Source organism: Kogia breviceps, chromosome 6, assembly GCF_026419965.1.
Source record: "Kogia breviceps isolate mKogBre1 chromosome 6, mKogBre1 haplotype 1, whole genome shotgun sequence".
Taxonomy (NCBI): Eukaryota; Metazoa; Chordata; class Mammalia; order Artiodactyla; family Physeteridae; genus Kogia; species Kogia breviceps.
The window spans coordinates 29,831,329-29,845,774 of NC_081315.1; the positions used below are offsets into that span (position 1 = coordinate 29,831,329).

Consider the following 14,446-nt stretch of genomic DNA (forward strand, 5'->3'; position numbering starts at 1 on the left):
TGTGCCCTCACGCTGCCCGTGAGGCAACCTCCGAGGCCGGGCTTCAGCCCAGTTGCTGGAGGACCAGCTTCCACCACCTGCTCTGGCTCCTTGCCACCTCTGAATCCCAACACAAACCAGGTTTGTAATTGCTGGACTGTACAGGGAATCAGGATAGGTGGGAATGGGGGTTTAATCAAAAGAAACATTGAGAAAGTTACAGGGGTTGACAGGAGCTCAGTAAACACTCCAGAGAGCCACACATCCATGTGAAAATGTACAAAGAGGTAAAAATGCCTGCATTTTAGCTCCTTCCAAGACTTCCTTCTTAGCCCTTGAGTCAGAACATATCAGCAGGCTTCCCTGATGGCGCACTGGTTGAGAATCCGCCTGCCGATGCAGGGGACACGGGTTCGTGCCCCAGTCCTAATCTCATTAGGATTTTGTTTGTAACCTGTACATTAAAACACTAGTGCTTAGGAAATCTATTGGAGGCAGAAGCAGTAAAGGGTAGTTTTATGGGAATAACATCACAGATTTTCTGTAGAATACACAGATTTTGACTGGTTAGCAAGTCAAGGAGGCATGCTTTTGTTCTGAAGATATAAACCCTCTTCTAAATTGAGCTCTTATTGGAAGTTAGACATTTTCTCTTGCTGTTGTATTGTTTTGTATTTGCATGATTATTCTGCTTGCATCTCCCTTGTTGAACCGTTGATTTGGGAAAGAGTGCCATTACTGAAAGGAGGTAACAGAATTTTTCTCAAAAACAGAAGGAAATGGTTCTCACCTAACTATTAAGAAATAATCTCTATACTGGTGTACTGACAGAATTATGATTCAGGGATAATAATCCTATGTTGTAACAAGGGAAATTTAAAAAGATTAAGGGAAAAGATAATATTTTACCACTTGCCATCCTTTCCCACTCTCTGAAATGACCAGTATAATGTGGAGAATTCTCATTTCATCTGTAAGGAATGCATGAATTAGGATATGGGGGTTAACAGATAAGTACTGATACATATGAAAGACATAATCAAAAAACACCTAAGGAATACAGAGAGAGGTCTACTCAACAATCTGTAATAACCTACACGGGAAAGGATCCAAAGATGAATAGATCGATTCATACATATAATGAACCAGATGCTGTACACCTAGAACACACACATTTTATCAAATTTGCGGTGATAATAAATAATAATTAAATTTAAAAAACCACAAGAAGTAAGGAGATATAACCTCTTGAGATTTGCCCTGGCACACTGCACTCTAATTTGCAACCTACTAACACAATTTCCAGGAAGCCTCTGTTGCAGGAAAACCCAGAGTTGGAAATGGAGAAATGCTAATAACTAATATTGGGTTATTGTTACATGTCAGCGATTGGCTAAGTGGTTTTTTTTTTTTCCAGCTTCCTTTTTATGTTCCCACTCTGGGGCTTGATTTTAAAAGTCTAGCTTTTGGGCTTCCCTGGTGGCGCAGTGGTTGAGAGTCCGCCTGCCGATGCAGGGGACACGGGTTCGTGTCCCGGTCCGGGAAGATCCCACATGCCGCGGAGCGGCTGGGCCCGTGAGCCATGGCCGCTGAGCCTGCGCATCCGGAGCACAGGCTCCGCAATGGGAGAGGCCACAGCGGTGAGAGGCCCGCGTATCGCAAAAAATAAATAAATAAATAAAAGTCTAGCTTTTAAACATTCTAGCATAGACTCCTGGTGAATTTGGAGTTGCCTTCAATTTCAACAGAAAAAAAATAGAAAGAATAAAACAAACAAAAAAGCTCCATTTTGAGAAACTTTGTCCACCAAGTTACCTGTATTGTGAGGAAACAGTGATTGAACTCTGAGCAGCCAGGTGTTCGTCTGGCTGCAGCACTTTCATCAGGTTAAGGGTGGCCAGAAAGCGACCCACCCGCACCCCCACGTTCCTGCACGGCTCGCCTGTCAGAGTGTAGGACACAGATGCTTATGAGAGGTGTGTTTGTCCCTCAGGAGGGGGCTCATTTGGTGGCTGTCACCACTGCTTTTCCGTGGCCCTGGGTTTCCTAGCAGGACGCGCCACTCCTGGTTTTACTGTCCACAAAGGTGTGGTTACGTGGGACCTGAGAAAACAGCCTAATTTTTATGTGCCTCTCATTCTTGAGGCTCATATTTCATCCCCAGAGAACTTCTGGATGGTCCTGTTTGAAGGAGTGTTGTAAGTATTGGGTTTTCCGGGATTGAACCAAACTCAGCATCTGTGAGATTCTCCACTTCACCCAGAGGAAAAGAGAGGACACAGTGACTCCAGCTTGTGGGCACTGTGGGAAGAGTAGGTCCCTGCCCTAGACCTGTGCCATCTGTGCTTTCATTTAGCAAGTGTGAATTAAGTAGTGTGTGCACCAGGCCCTGTGCTGCCCATGGAAGATGCAGGGATGAAGAAGGCACAGCTGCTATGGGGCAGAAGCTGCCAGGATAGTTTGGGCCTAGAGGCAAGCGTGTAAACATACCAGCACAAAAAATGTCAAAGATGCTTCTCAGTATTTGGTAAGTCTTTTGATGTTTAAACTCCTGAAAGGAATACTTTTTTTTTTTTTGAAAGAGAAGAAAGAAAATTAAAGATGAAAGAGCAAAGATTGAGTTTGAAAGCGTAATAGCCCTTGGAAATTAAGAAAAAATTCCATAAGCCTACAGAATAATAAAGAAAATAAATAATAAAACAAAATAGTAATAAATAAATATATGAATAATCGTCATAATATGAGTTTTTCAGTTTACCTAAGAACTAGAGATATTTCTGTGTTAGACTGGGAACTTCAGCTTTTTGTGAAGTTGGAACCTACCTAAAAGCTTTATCTTTTATTCCCCTCTGGTTCCTAGCAAAAAAAGCTCCTTATGATGCTTCAGAGGAATTCCTACTGTCTTAGGGTGGCGAAGGAGTTGATTGAGCCAGGGCTGTTCTCTGGGTCCTGAAGCTACAGGAGGGTACGGAAGGTGATGCACTCCCAGACATGGGGCTGGACTTCTGAGAAGAGCTCGACCCTAGCAGGGACTCCGGTGGTCAGCCAGGGTGTGGGGAAGGCTGGGGAATGTGGGATCTGGGGACCCTGTGCTGACGTTCTTGTAATTATCTATAGTTCTAAGCCTTCTTGGGCCGCTAGTAACTACCTTGTTCACGGGTGATGCCGTGAAAGTCTCCGTATTTTACTTCGTTGAGATCAAAAGTAACACAGTATCAAAGAAGAGTAACATATGTCAATGTTCCTGATACTAATATGAATTGAAAATACTGTCTCTAAGGAAGAACTGTATTAATGGGATTGTGTATCAGGAGAAAGGTGACCTGAGAAGCAAGAGGATGCTTCCTCTGTTTCTGTACCATTTTATTTTACTGTTTTTGCATTCTATCATGTAAGCATTTTCTGTTCTCTCAAGGATGAGCTAGCTAAAGATTCAGAAGCTTATCCTGGTAAATAATGGGCACTCTCCTCTTTCAGCAGACGTCTGCACGTGGCCGATCTTCTTCCAATGTAAATGGCGGGCCTGAACTTGATCGTTGCCTGAGTCCTGAAGGTAGTTGTCAGTCTGTGGTTACTTCTATGAGGGAAGCCATCCATGTGAGCGTGGTTGCCCCCCAAACCCACTTGTGCTAAATTATGTCCCTACACAGCAATGGGATCCTGACACCAGTTAGCCTGTTTAGCCTCATTGGGCAGGGGTCACATCAATACGTATAGAATCTCGTTAATTAAGCTCCCCCATTTCAAATTTTAGTCTTGAGTCTCCTTTATTTTTCTTTAGTGGCAATCTGCTTACAGTTCCTAAATGTAGACTTTCCTTGTTCTTAGATAACTTTAAGTGGGTTTCTTTGTTTGATGTCAGCTATGTACAGGGCACTGGGGATACATTGTGAAAAGTGGTCGATCTTAACCACTTCCTTCTCCTGCCCCTCCCCCTCTCCTTTTTGAGGACACTTTGAGCCAGAAGTTAGCCTTAACAAGGTATCCTAAGACTTGGCCAGAATTTTCTTCACTAGAAAATCTTGAAGAGAAAATTTCTAAGATTAAGTTCCCATTCTCATCCCCTCCCCCTTTCTCCAGAGCTGACAAAAAGTTTACAAAGTTTTGGTTAGACTTCCCTTTTACCCAAAGCTAATCACTTACTTTCAGCTGATATTTCAGGGATTTGTTAGGTTTATTGATTTTGTTGGTTTCTGATTCCAGCCAACAAGGCCAAAAGGAAATTGGTGATTCAGGTGTTCTGTTCAGAGACTATGCTCAGAGGATTTTCTTTAGTTTTACCACGGATTTAGAAATAACTCCATTGTGATTTATTATTTCACCAATCTGTAGGAATCAAGGTGAAATGTGATGTGTGCATTAGACTTTGTGTTTATCCTTTTTCGCAGGTGTGAATGGAAACAGGTGCTCTGAATCCTCAGGTCTTCTTGAGAAGTACAGAATTGGGAAGGTTATTGGTGATGGCAATTTTGCAGTAGTCAAAGAGTGCATGGACAGGTGAGTGGATAGTGAGGATAATCGTTTGGTCACCGACACATACGTCTCTCCTTTGGAGTTTATTCTTATCTGAATGAACGAAAGCCCTTCTTAAAGAGTCTACTCTTAGGACTAGTGTTTTGCATGCCCACAGGCAACTTGACAGGGGAAAATATATGTATACATGTAGAATATAAACCTGCTTTGTACTTTGGGAGATATATCATATCTCATCCATGAGCCAGAGAAAAATGGGAAAGAGTACGATTCATTAAAAAAAAAAAAAAAAATCTCCTATAACACTTAATCTGTGCCAGGCTCTATTCTCAGTGCTGTACTTACATTAAGTCATTAACCCGCTCAGCTAATAATTAAGTGCATATTATCAGTAGTTCAGGTTACATGAGCTCTGACTTTATTCAATATCAGAATCAGCCAACTTTTGCTCATATTAAAATTATATTTTTGCTTGTCCGGCCTTATTTTGTTTAAGGTCCTAATTTCTCAGATGGTAACAAATCCATTCTTTTACGTTCCAGGCCTTTTGTAAACAATATGAAAACTGGAAAAGACTCAGATTAGAGTCTTTGTGTTTATAGCCTATTATTCTAGCTGTTCTAAGTGGTAATTTTTGTTGTGGTGGTGGGAGGTGGGTGAGAGGGAGTTTTCCAGAAAGTTCTGGTGACTACAGTTTTCCTGTTCTGCTACATCTCCAGTGAAGCTTTACTGCTCCTTATATGGTACACAAAGTAGCTCCCTGTCTTCTAAGCCCCTCTGCTTAGCTCTGGTACACAGATTGCTGCTCAAGCAACAAGCATCTAAAATATGACTTCTAAAGACTCATTAGAAATCTGAGGCAGTGTTTGGTTTCTATTATGGAGAAGCAGTTTAAATAAAAGTTATTCTTCCAAGGTAGGTCTCATCAGTGTGTACTGTGACCACCTGGCAAAAGCAGCATGTGCTTGAGAGAACTAACCTATTCCAAGAATACCACAGTGTTCTTTCTTGAACTGCTTTCCTATTCTAAAAGATGTATTTTTGACATGTTCAGATTAAATTATACTAAAGGTGATTAAAAGTTAAATAACAACATCAGGATTCTTGTGTCAAATGAATGATGTCTCTAGTACCAGATACGGACGTTTAAAGGTGTGGATAAGGTGGCACCAGATCCTAAGTGGAGTTTTGGCTGAGAAATAGAGACTGAAAGTCTAGAGACTTTACAGTTTTGAATTATGGGCTAATTAGTGACTAATGGACTCATGTAAAGACATTGATAAAAGAAAATTTTCTGTTACTTTGATTCATTTTTCTTAATTTTATTCTGTCTCCTAAGAGAACTATTTTTGAGATTTAAGTATGGAAGAACAGCTTCTTGTCCAAGTCTGATACAACAGAATTTAAATACTTTAAATATGTGAGTTACTTAATATTATAATGATTAATAGTTATAAAAGGAGATGGACAGTGTGGCTTTGTGGGTTTTAAAAAAATCTTTTGTGGGTATTTTTCTCCCTTACCCCACTCAGCATCCTCTCTGGTGTATAGAGAAGGAAGCCACTCTTTTTTCCCTGGGTCTGTGCTGTAGAGGAAATTAGGATGGATGGTGTCTTTGATTTATGTCTTTAAATGGCCTTCCTCTGATTATTCCATAGGTCCACAGGAAAGGAGTTTGCCCTAAAGATTATAGACAAAGCCAAATGTTGTGGAAAGGTACAGTATACATAACCGTTTTGTAAAAGAAACTGAAAAAACTTAGAAATGTTTACTGTGGTGAAGGAATTTAAGTGGTGATTTGACAAGATCATAATAGGAATAGTCTGCTGATAGTAGCGGGGGAAACCTTATCAAGCTTTTTTTTTTCCCTGCCATTTTTCAGAGACCTTAATCCTAAAACAGTAAATTGATTTGATCTTTGTCCTAACAATTGAAAAATACAAGTTCTCCTCTCTGGGAGATTTCTATTGAAAACCCAGCATCACACAAAAGGTGCCTCAAGAACTGTGAGGGTTCTGAGACTTTTCAAACTAAGAAATTAGCCTTCCAGCTTTGTAGATGTGGCAGAAGACACAAGATTCCTGGGTCAGAGACAAAAACTATTACTGGTGCCATAGCAGATAGCATGAGCTCCATGCTTGCACTGGTTCCCCTTAACTCCCAAAGCCCACAGAAGTGATGCAGAGGGGCCCAGCTGGATGCTGTCCACACAGTGGGTTTGTGTCACAGTGGAGGACCCCCAAGCTTAGGAACCCCCCAATCTTATGAGGGGGCCACTAGCATCCTACCCAGCCTCTGCCCCAGAGGAGAGCATTATTTTTATTATCATAGTCAGGAAACATATCAGCCCTCCACCCCTGGGGGAGACCCTGTCTCTGTGTTCCAAGGGTGTTTGCTCTACAGCCATACTTGGAAAGATAGTTTGTAACTAAAGCTGATGTGGGATGTGCAGAAACACCATGGATTGTCTCCCCAAATGGATGAACTTTTTTCTCTGTCCTACTCTGAAGATGGGACTGGGAAAAAAATCAAATGATGGAATGCTGCTAGATTACTGCCATTTCAACTATGTTTGAAAGCATAAATATTTTACAATAGTGATGACAAAGACCTTTTTAGATTCCTTTCTGGTAAGTAGCATAGCAGTTAAGAGAGCAGGCTCTAGGGCCTTCCCTAGAAGGTGGTGCAGTGGTTAAGAATCCACCTGCCAATGCAGGGGACACGGGTTCAAGCCCTAGTCTGGGAAAATCCCACGTGCCGTGGAGCAGCTAAGCCTGTGCGCCACAACTACTGAGATGGCACTCTAGAGCCCACGAGCCACAACTACTGAACCTGCGTGCCTAGATCCCATGCTCCACAACAAGAGAAGCCACCGCAATGAGAAGCCCGCGCACCACAATGAAGAGTGGCCCCCGCTCGCCGCAATTGGAGAACGCCTATGCACAGCAATGAAGACCCAACACGGCCAAAAATAAATAAATAATTTAATTAACTGAAAAAAAGAGAGAGAAAGCTCTAGAACTCATGGTCCAACTCGGAGCTCCTCGTGCTTGTGGTGCTGAGCACTTGAAGTATGGCCAGTCTGAACTGAAATGTACTCTCAGTGTAAAACACAACAGATTTTGAAGACTTAATGCTAAAAGAAGAATGTAAGATACTTCATTAATATCTTTTGTATTTGATTACATGTTGAAATGATAATATCTTGGATATATTGGGTTAAATAGGTTATACATTTTACCTGCTCTTTATATTTTTTAACATGGCTACTAGAAAACTTAAATTTACATATGTGGATCACATTTCTATTGAACAGTACTACTCTAGAGCCAGATTGTATAAAGTTTAATCCTGGCTCTGCTTCTTTTTGCTGTATGACCTTGGAAAAATTAGTTAACCCTTCTGTGCCTCTGTTTCTTCCTATAAAATGCAGTTGTTAATAATATCGAAGGCATAGGTTATTGTGAATTAATTGAATTCAAGCATAGAAAACATGTAGAAAAGTACCAGTATATAACAAGAATTTAACATATGTTAACTATTAATATTATTAATATGCCAGAGGAATTCAGAAGTTATAGCTAGGAGGATTTGATGTGATAGCAGTGGTTTTATATTTATGGAACTCCTAAAACTATTCTTCAGACATTTACAAAATTGTGTATTTTTAACAGGAAACTTAAAATATTATGATACAGTGTTAGAAGAGTCTTCTCAGAGACCCAGAATGGAAAATCCAATAGGCAAATTTGTCATACACTTTAAAATTTTTTTTTTTTACTACATTGTGACAGCTAATGAAGCGGAGTCTGTGCAAAATGCCCCACTTTTCTTTGAATAAGGATTTTCCTAAATGTAATTTTCTTTACATAATTCTATGTGTTTTTAGTTATTGTGCTAACAATTTTATTATACTTTCAGCTGCAAAGCCTGTCTCCATATGTAAGTAGGTGTTGCTCTTTGTATCTGATATTGTGTGATTTAAGCAGAATGTGTCATAATTTGGGAGCCAAGTTCTAAACAACTGTATTAAAGTATTTTTTCAAAAAAGTTTAAAAATAATTGCTCTGGTAAGGATACTATTTACATGATTAAAATTTAAGCAGCTGTCTCAGTAGTTGAAAAAAAAATCTTTATGCAAAAAAAATTCAGTCTGGTACACTAAGTGTTGAGGCAAATGAATAGGTCACTTCAAACATTTGGATCTTACTGAATGTCATTTTATTTTTATAATTCATGATCATATACTTATTTCCATCCTTATATTTTGATTATTTGAACAATTATTTCCACATTGACTATAAAAAATTATCATGTTAAAACTTTAAATAAAAACTGAGGGATAGTTGACTTACAATATTGTGTTAGTTTCAGTTGTACAGCAAAGTGATTCAGTAATTTTTTCAGATTATGTTTCATTATAGGTTATTATAGGATATTGAATATAATTCCCTGTGTTATACAGTAAATCCTTGTTACTTATCTATTTTATGTAAAGTAGTTTGTATCTGTTAATCCCATACTTGTTTTGTTCTAAATAGGTAGATTTTTCCACTAAATTTTATAGTTAGGAAAAAAATTGGTATAGAGAATTTGCTTTTTTTTTTATAAATTAATTTTATTTATTTATTTGGCTGTGTTGGGTCTGTTTCTGTGCGAGGGCTTTCTCTAGCTGGTGGCGAGCGGGGGCCACTCTTCATCGCGGTGCGCAGGCCTCTCACTGTCGCGGTGTCTCTGGTTGCGGAGCACAGGCTCCAGACGTGCAGGCTCAGTAGTTGTGGCTCACAGGCCCAGTTGCTCTGCGGCATGTGGGATCTTCCCAGACCAGGGCTCGAACCCGTGTCCCCTGCATTGGCAGGCAGATTCTCAACCACTGCGCCACCAGGGAAGCCCAGAATTTGCTTTTTTAAAACAAAATCTAAGGGAAGGTATTCAGCCACTCTTTGGGGGCATCGGTCATTACCTCTGCCTTGTGGGTTGTATACAGAAAAGTAATAATGCTGAAAATAATATCTGCCATTTATCAAAATGTATTATCTATCCATTTATCAAAATGTATTATCCATCCAGACTTGGACATACAGGAATTTTGCCCATCATCTTTAATGACTTGCAAAACAGATGTACTGGTTTTACAGATAAAGAGACAAATTCAAATTAAATAGCTTCCCAAAAGTTACACAGAAGCAGAGCAGTGATTGGACCTTTGGGCTAGTTGGTTGCACAGCCAGTCTACACTGGCCAATTTACCATGATCCCTCTCCAAGTTCAATTTATGCATTTGTTCCTATAATAAAAACCTGGGAAAAATTCTTAACCTCTGGTTTTCTGTTTGCTTTTCTGTAATGTACAAGATCAATTCACTTGTTTACCTAACATTTGATGTTTGTGCAAGGAATAAGGTAATACTTATTACCTTATTATAATTGGTAGATAATAAGTGATACTGGGCTAGGAATAAGGTAATTTAACATTAATACCAGTTCCGTAAAAGTGTTATGGGAGTTCAGGGTAGCACATGAGAGAGAAGTAGGTGCTCAGTGGAGATGCCTTAGAGCAAGAAGCATTCAAGCTGGATTTGAGCTGTAGGTACGGCTTGAGTAGGCAGTAATGACAGAAAAGCTTTTGAGGTGGCCAGCGCAGCCTGAGTAGAGGCCCAGAAGATGGAAAGCATGTTGCGTTCTTCCAAGTAGGAGGTTTTCTTTTTCTTCTTAAAAAATATTTATTTATTTATTATTTATTTATTTTGGCTGTGCTGGGTCTTCATTGCGGCATGCGGGATCTTCATTGCAGCATGTGGACTCTTAGTTGCAGCATACAAACTCTTAGTTGCGGCATGCATGCAGGATCTAGTTCCCTGACCAGGGATCGAACCCGGGCCCCCTGCACTGGGAGTGCAGGCCACTGGACCACCAGGAAAGTCCCTCAGTAGGAGATTTTCTTAAATTGATTTATAATGTTGTGTTAGTTTCTGGTTTACAGCAAAGAGATTCAGTTATGCATATGTATTTTTTTTCATATTCTTTTTCATTATAGGTTATTACAAGATATTGAATATACAATAGTTCCCTGTGCTATATAGTAGGACCTGGTTGTTTATCTACTGGGTTGGCAAAAAAGTTCATTTGTTTACTGAATATGTTGTTCAGTAAAGTTCTTTGTGAAAATGAAAAATGTCTCTTTTATTTTTACTTTAAACCAAACAAACTTTCTGGCCAACCCAGTATTTTATATGTAGTAGCTTGTATCTGTTAATCCCAAACTCCTAATTTATGCCTCCGCCACCCCCTTTCCCCTTCGGTAACCATAAGTTTGTTTTCTATATCTGCGAGTCTGTTTCTGTTTTGTAGATACGTTCATTTGTGTCATATTTTAGATTCCACATATAAGTGATATCATATGGTATTTGTCTTTTTCTGTCTGACTTACTTCACTTAGTATGATAATCTCTAGGTCCATCCACGTTGCTACGAATGGCATTATTTCATTCTTTTTATGGCTGAGTAATATTCCCTTGTATATATACCACATTTTCTTCATCCATTCATTTTTTGATGGACGTTTAGGTTGCTTCCATGTCTTGGCTATTGTATATAGTGCTGCTATGAACACTGGGTTGCATTATCTTTTCAAATTAGAGTTTTCTCTGGATATATGCCCAGGAGTAGGATTGCTGGATCATATGGTAATTCTATTTTTAGTTTTTTAAGGAACCTCCATACTGTTCTCAGTAGTAGCTGCACCAATTTAAATTCCCACCAACAGTGTAGGAGGGTTCCCTTTTCTTGACACCCTCTCCAGCATTTATTATTTGTAGACTTTTTAATGATGGCCATTCTGACTGGTGTGAAGTGATACCTGAATGTAGTTTTGATTTGCGTTTCTCTGATAATTAGCGATGTTGAGCATCTCTTCATGTACCTGTTGGCCATCTGTATGTCTTCTTTGGAGAAATGTCTGTTTAGGTCTTCTGCCCATGTTTTGATTGGGTTGTTTGTTATTTTGTTATTGAGTTGTATGAGCTGTTTATACATTTTAGAAATTAAACCCTCATTGGTTGCATCGTTTTTGCAGATATTTTCTCCCAGTCCATAGGTTGTCTTTTTGTTTAGTCTATGGTTTCCTTTGCTGTGCAAAAGCTTATAAATTTAATCAGGTCCCGTTTATTTTTGCTTTTATTTCTATTGCCTTGGGAGACTGACCTAAGAAAACATTGCTATTATTAATGTCAGAGAATGTTTTGCCTGTGTTCTCTTCTGGGAGTTTTATGGTGTCCTGTCTTATATTTAAGTCTTTAAACCATTTTGAGTTTATTTTTGTGTATGATGTGAAGGAGTGTTGTAACTTTATTGATTTACATGCCACATAGGAGATTTTTGCAAGATCTACCTTGGGGCCAAATTTAAGGAGGCTTTTGAGAAGGCTATGGTGTTTGTAAATTTAAGAATTCTGCCAAGTTTGATATTCTAAATAATATTCATTCTAAATATTTATTGAATTCCCACGGTGTATGAAGCCCTGAGCTTTCTGTTGTGGTGCTTAGAAGTGGTCCTTCTCTTCCCAGAGTTCTGCATTCATTATCTACATGCTATGGGTCCAGGCAGGACGTAAATCCAAATGTATATTGTATTAGTTTCCTGAGGCTGTTGGAATAAATTACCACAAACTTAGTGGCTTACAACGGAAATTTATTTTCTCACAGTTCTGGTGGCTAAAAGTCTGAGGTGCACACTCCCTCTGGAAGCTTTAGGGGAGAAACTGTACCTTGATTCTAAGCAGCTTCTGGTGGCTGACAGTATTCCTTGGCTTGTGGCCACCTCACTCCAAACCTTCCCTCCGTCTTCACCTCCGTCTCTTCTGTGTGTCTGTTTTTCCTCTTTTGTCTGTGAAATCTCCCTCTGCCTCTGTCTCATAAAGACACTTGTGATGGCACCCAGATAATCCCCTGCTATCTCTTCGTTGCAGTGTCTTTAATCACATCTCCAAAGACACTTTTTCAAATACAGTAATATTAACAAGTTCCAGGCATTAAGACTTGGTAACTTTGTGTGGCCGTTATTCAACCAACCACACGCATCTACCGCAGAAATTACATGTAGCGATCTGAGCATCTCATCTCCCTCGCTGCATGATCCTCAGCAGTACTCACCCCACAATATAGATACCAGCTGTAAAGCCACTGTTGACCGAGAGCAGCACATGACGTGTTTATGTCTTCTGCTTTCTTGAGCATTTCAGAACGAACTATGCTAGTTGCTGGAGGGCGAGGTAAACAGAAAGCTCCGGGACAGCAGGGTGAGGGCTGTGGTTGGAGTAGAGGGCAGGGGCACTGAGAACAAATTCGAGGGGCTCCTAACCCAGTCACAGTTGAGCAGGGGAGGCCACCTGGAGGAGGTGAGGTCTCATGTGGTGCTGAGGGGTAAATAGGAGTTCACCAAGAAGTGGGGAAAGAGAGCTCCAGACAAAACCGCCTGTGCAAGTGCCTGGAGGTCTAGATAAGAGATTGGCAAAAGGGATAAAATGGGAATGGATGTATCCCCGAGGCTATTGAGAAGGCAGACCTGGCAGGGATCGGTGATTGATTGGCTGTGCAGGAGGATGCAGGAAGGAGGGTCCGGGTGGAATTCCTGTCTGCTCTGGGCAGTCCGGTTCATTCAGTGAGACAAAGGACATAGGCGGGAAGGACTGGAGATGAGATGATTCTTTGGTTTGAGAGAGCTGTTTATTCCGCTAATCTGTTTCTCTCTGGCTGTCTCTCTCTCTTTTGTCAGTTAAAAACCACCCTGGCCAAGGATAGGGCAGTATCCTTTGCCAAGTGAGCAGTTTTCTTTGTCATTTACTCTCACATACAAAACTGTGGAACACCGCCATGAAATGATTCATGTGTAAATTATTTGGAGTGAGAATCATGAATCACTTAACATAAATAATGGTAGATGACTGAATAATGCAAGTTCAGTGCAGTACATGATGTTCACGTTGTATTTAGAAAAATTTCCCTGGAAAATGTAACCTAGAGAGCATTTTTGTATATTAGAAACAAAGATTACATACGGGTTGCATAAGAAATAGGACGATAACGTTTGTAAAGATTTTTGTGCGTTGTTTTGTTTTGCTTCTGAGGATGGTTTACGTTAAAAAGGGGATTGTTCCTTCAAAGACGTATTTACATGCATCGTCAGAGGTTGGGAAACAAAGGCAAATAGCTGCCACATCCCAACAAAAACCTTCACTATGTGCATAGAATACTAGCCATTGTTGAGTAGCATACAGTAAGCCGAGATAATAAATAATGGTGGAGAAAATGTTGCAATATTCACTTAATGTTTGAAATGTAACACTGCCCAGAGGCCCTGAGAGAAGTTCCACAATGCGTCTCAGAAGACTCTCTGTTGTGACTTTTAATGAAAAAGATAACTTTGGGGAAGTGTAGTCTCCGTATGTGGTAGACTCCTTATTTTAGCTCCAATTTGAGAGAATTCTTGGGGTACTGATGATGGGGATTATTTTACATATGTCACTCTAAATTAGCATCACAGACAGAGCTCCTGACGAGAGGTAAATTTATAGACTCTCCCAACCTGGGGGAAATTGGGAGGAGGGAGAAAACTGACGTGATAGTTCCCCTTAGCTTAACAAATCAAACACCCCTGGGCTTCCCTGGTGGCGCAGCGGTTGAGAGTCCGCCTGCCGATGCAGGGGACGCGGGTTCGTGCCCCGGTCCGGGAAGATCCCACATGCCGTGGAGCGGCTGGGCCCGTGAGCCGTGGCCGCTGAGCCTGCGCGTCCGGAGCCTGTGCTCCGCAGCGGGAGGGGCCACAACAGTGAGAGGCCCGTGTACCGCCAAAAAAAAAAAAAGAAAAAAAAATCAAACACCCATTTTACTACCATGTCGTCTTGGCTTCACACAGAGTGAAATAAACTCATTTGGTTGCCTTTACATGTTCACAAAGGTACACCCACCTCTGCTTGTTACTGTGATTAAGGACATGGT

At 40.4% G+C, this 14,446-nt stretch overlaps 1 protein-coding gene across 6 annotated transcripts in view; it reads left to right on the forward strand.

The window, feature by feature from the left end:
• The window catches only part of DCLK2 (doublecortin like kinase 2), a 152,211-nt gene that overhangs the window by 113,837 nt on the left and 23,928 nt on the right, over nucleotides 1–14,446 (forward strand). For 3 of the 6 annotated variants that reach the window (XM_067035637.1, XM_059066712.2, XM_067035639.1), the window contains 3 exons: nucleotides 3,457–3,532; nucleotides 4,368–4,476; nucleotides 6,111–6,168. In XM_067035637.1, the coding sequence (XP_066891738.1) occupies nucleotides 3,457–3,532; nucleotides 4,368–4,476; nucleotides 6,111–6,168 (243 nt within the window). The remainder of the gene's footprint in view (nucleotides 1–3,456; nucleotides 3,533–4,367; nucleotides 4,477–6,110; nucleotides 6,169–14,446) is intronic. The other 3 variants (XM_067035638.1, XM_067035636.1, XM_067035640.1) reach the window with 1 other exon arrangement.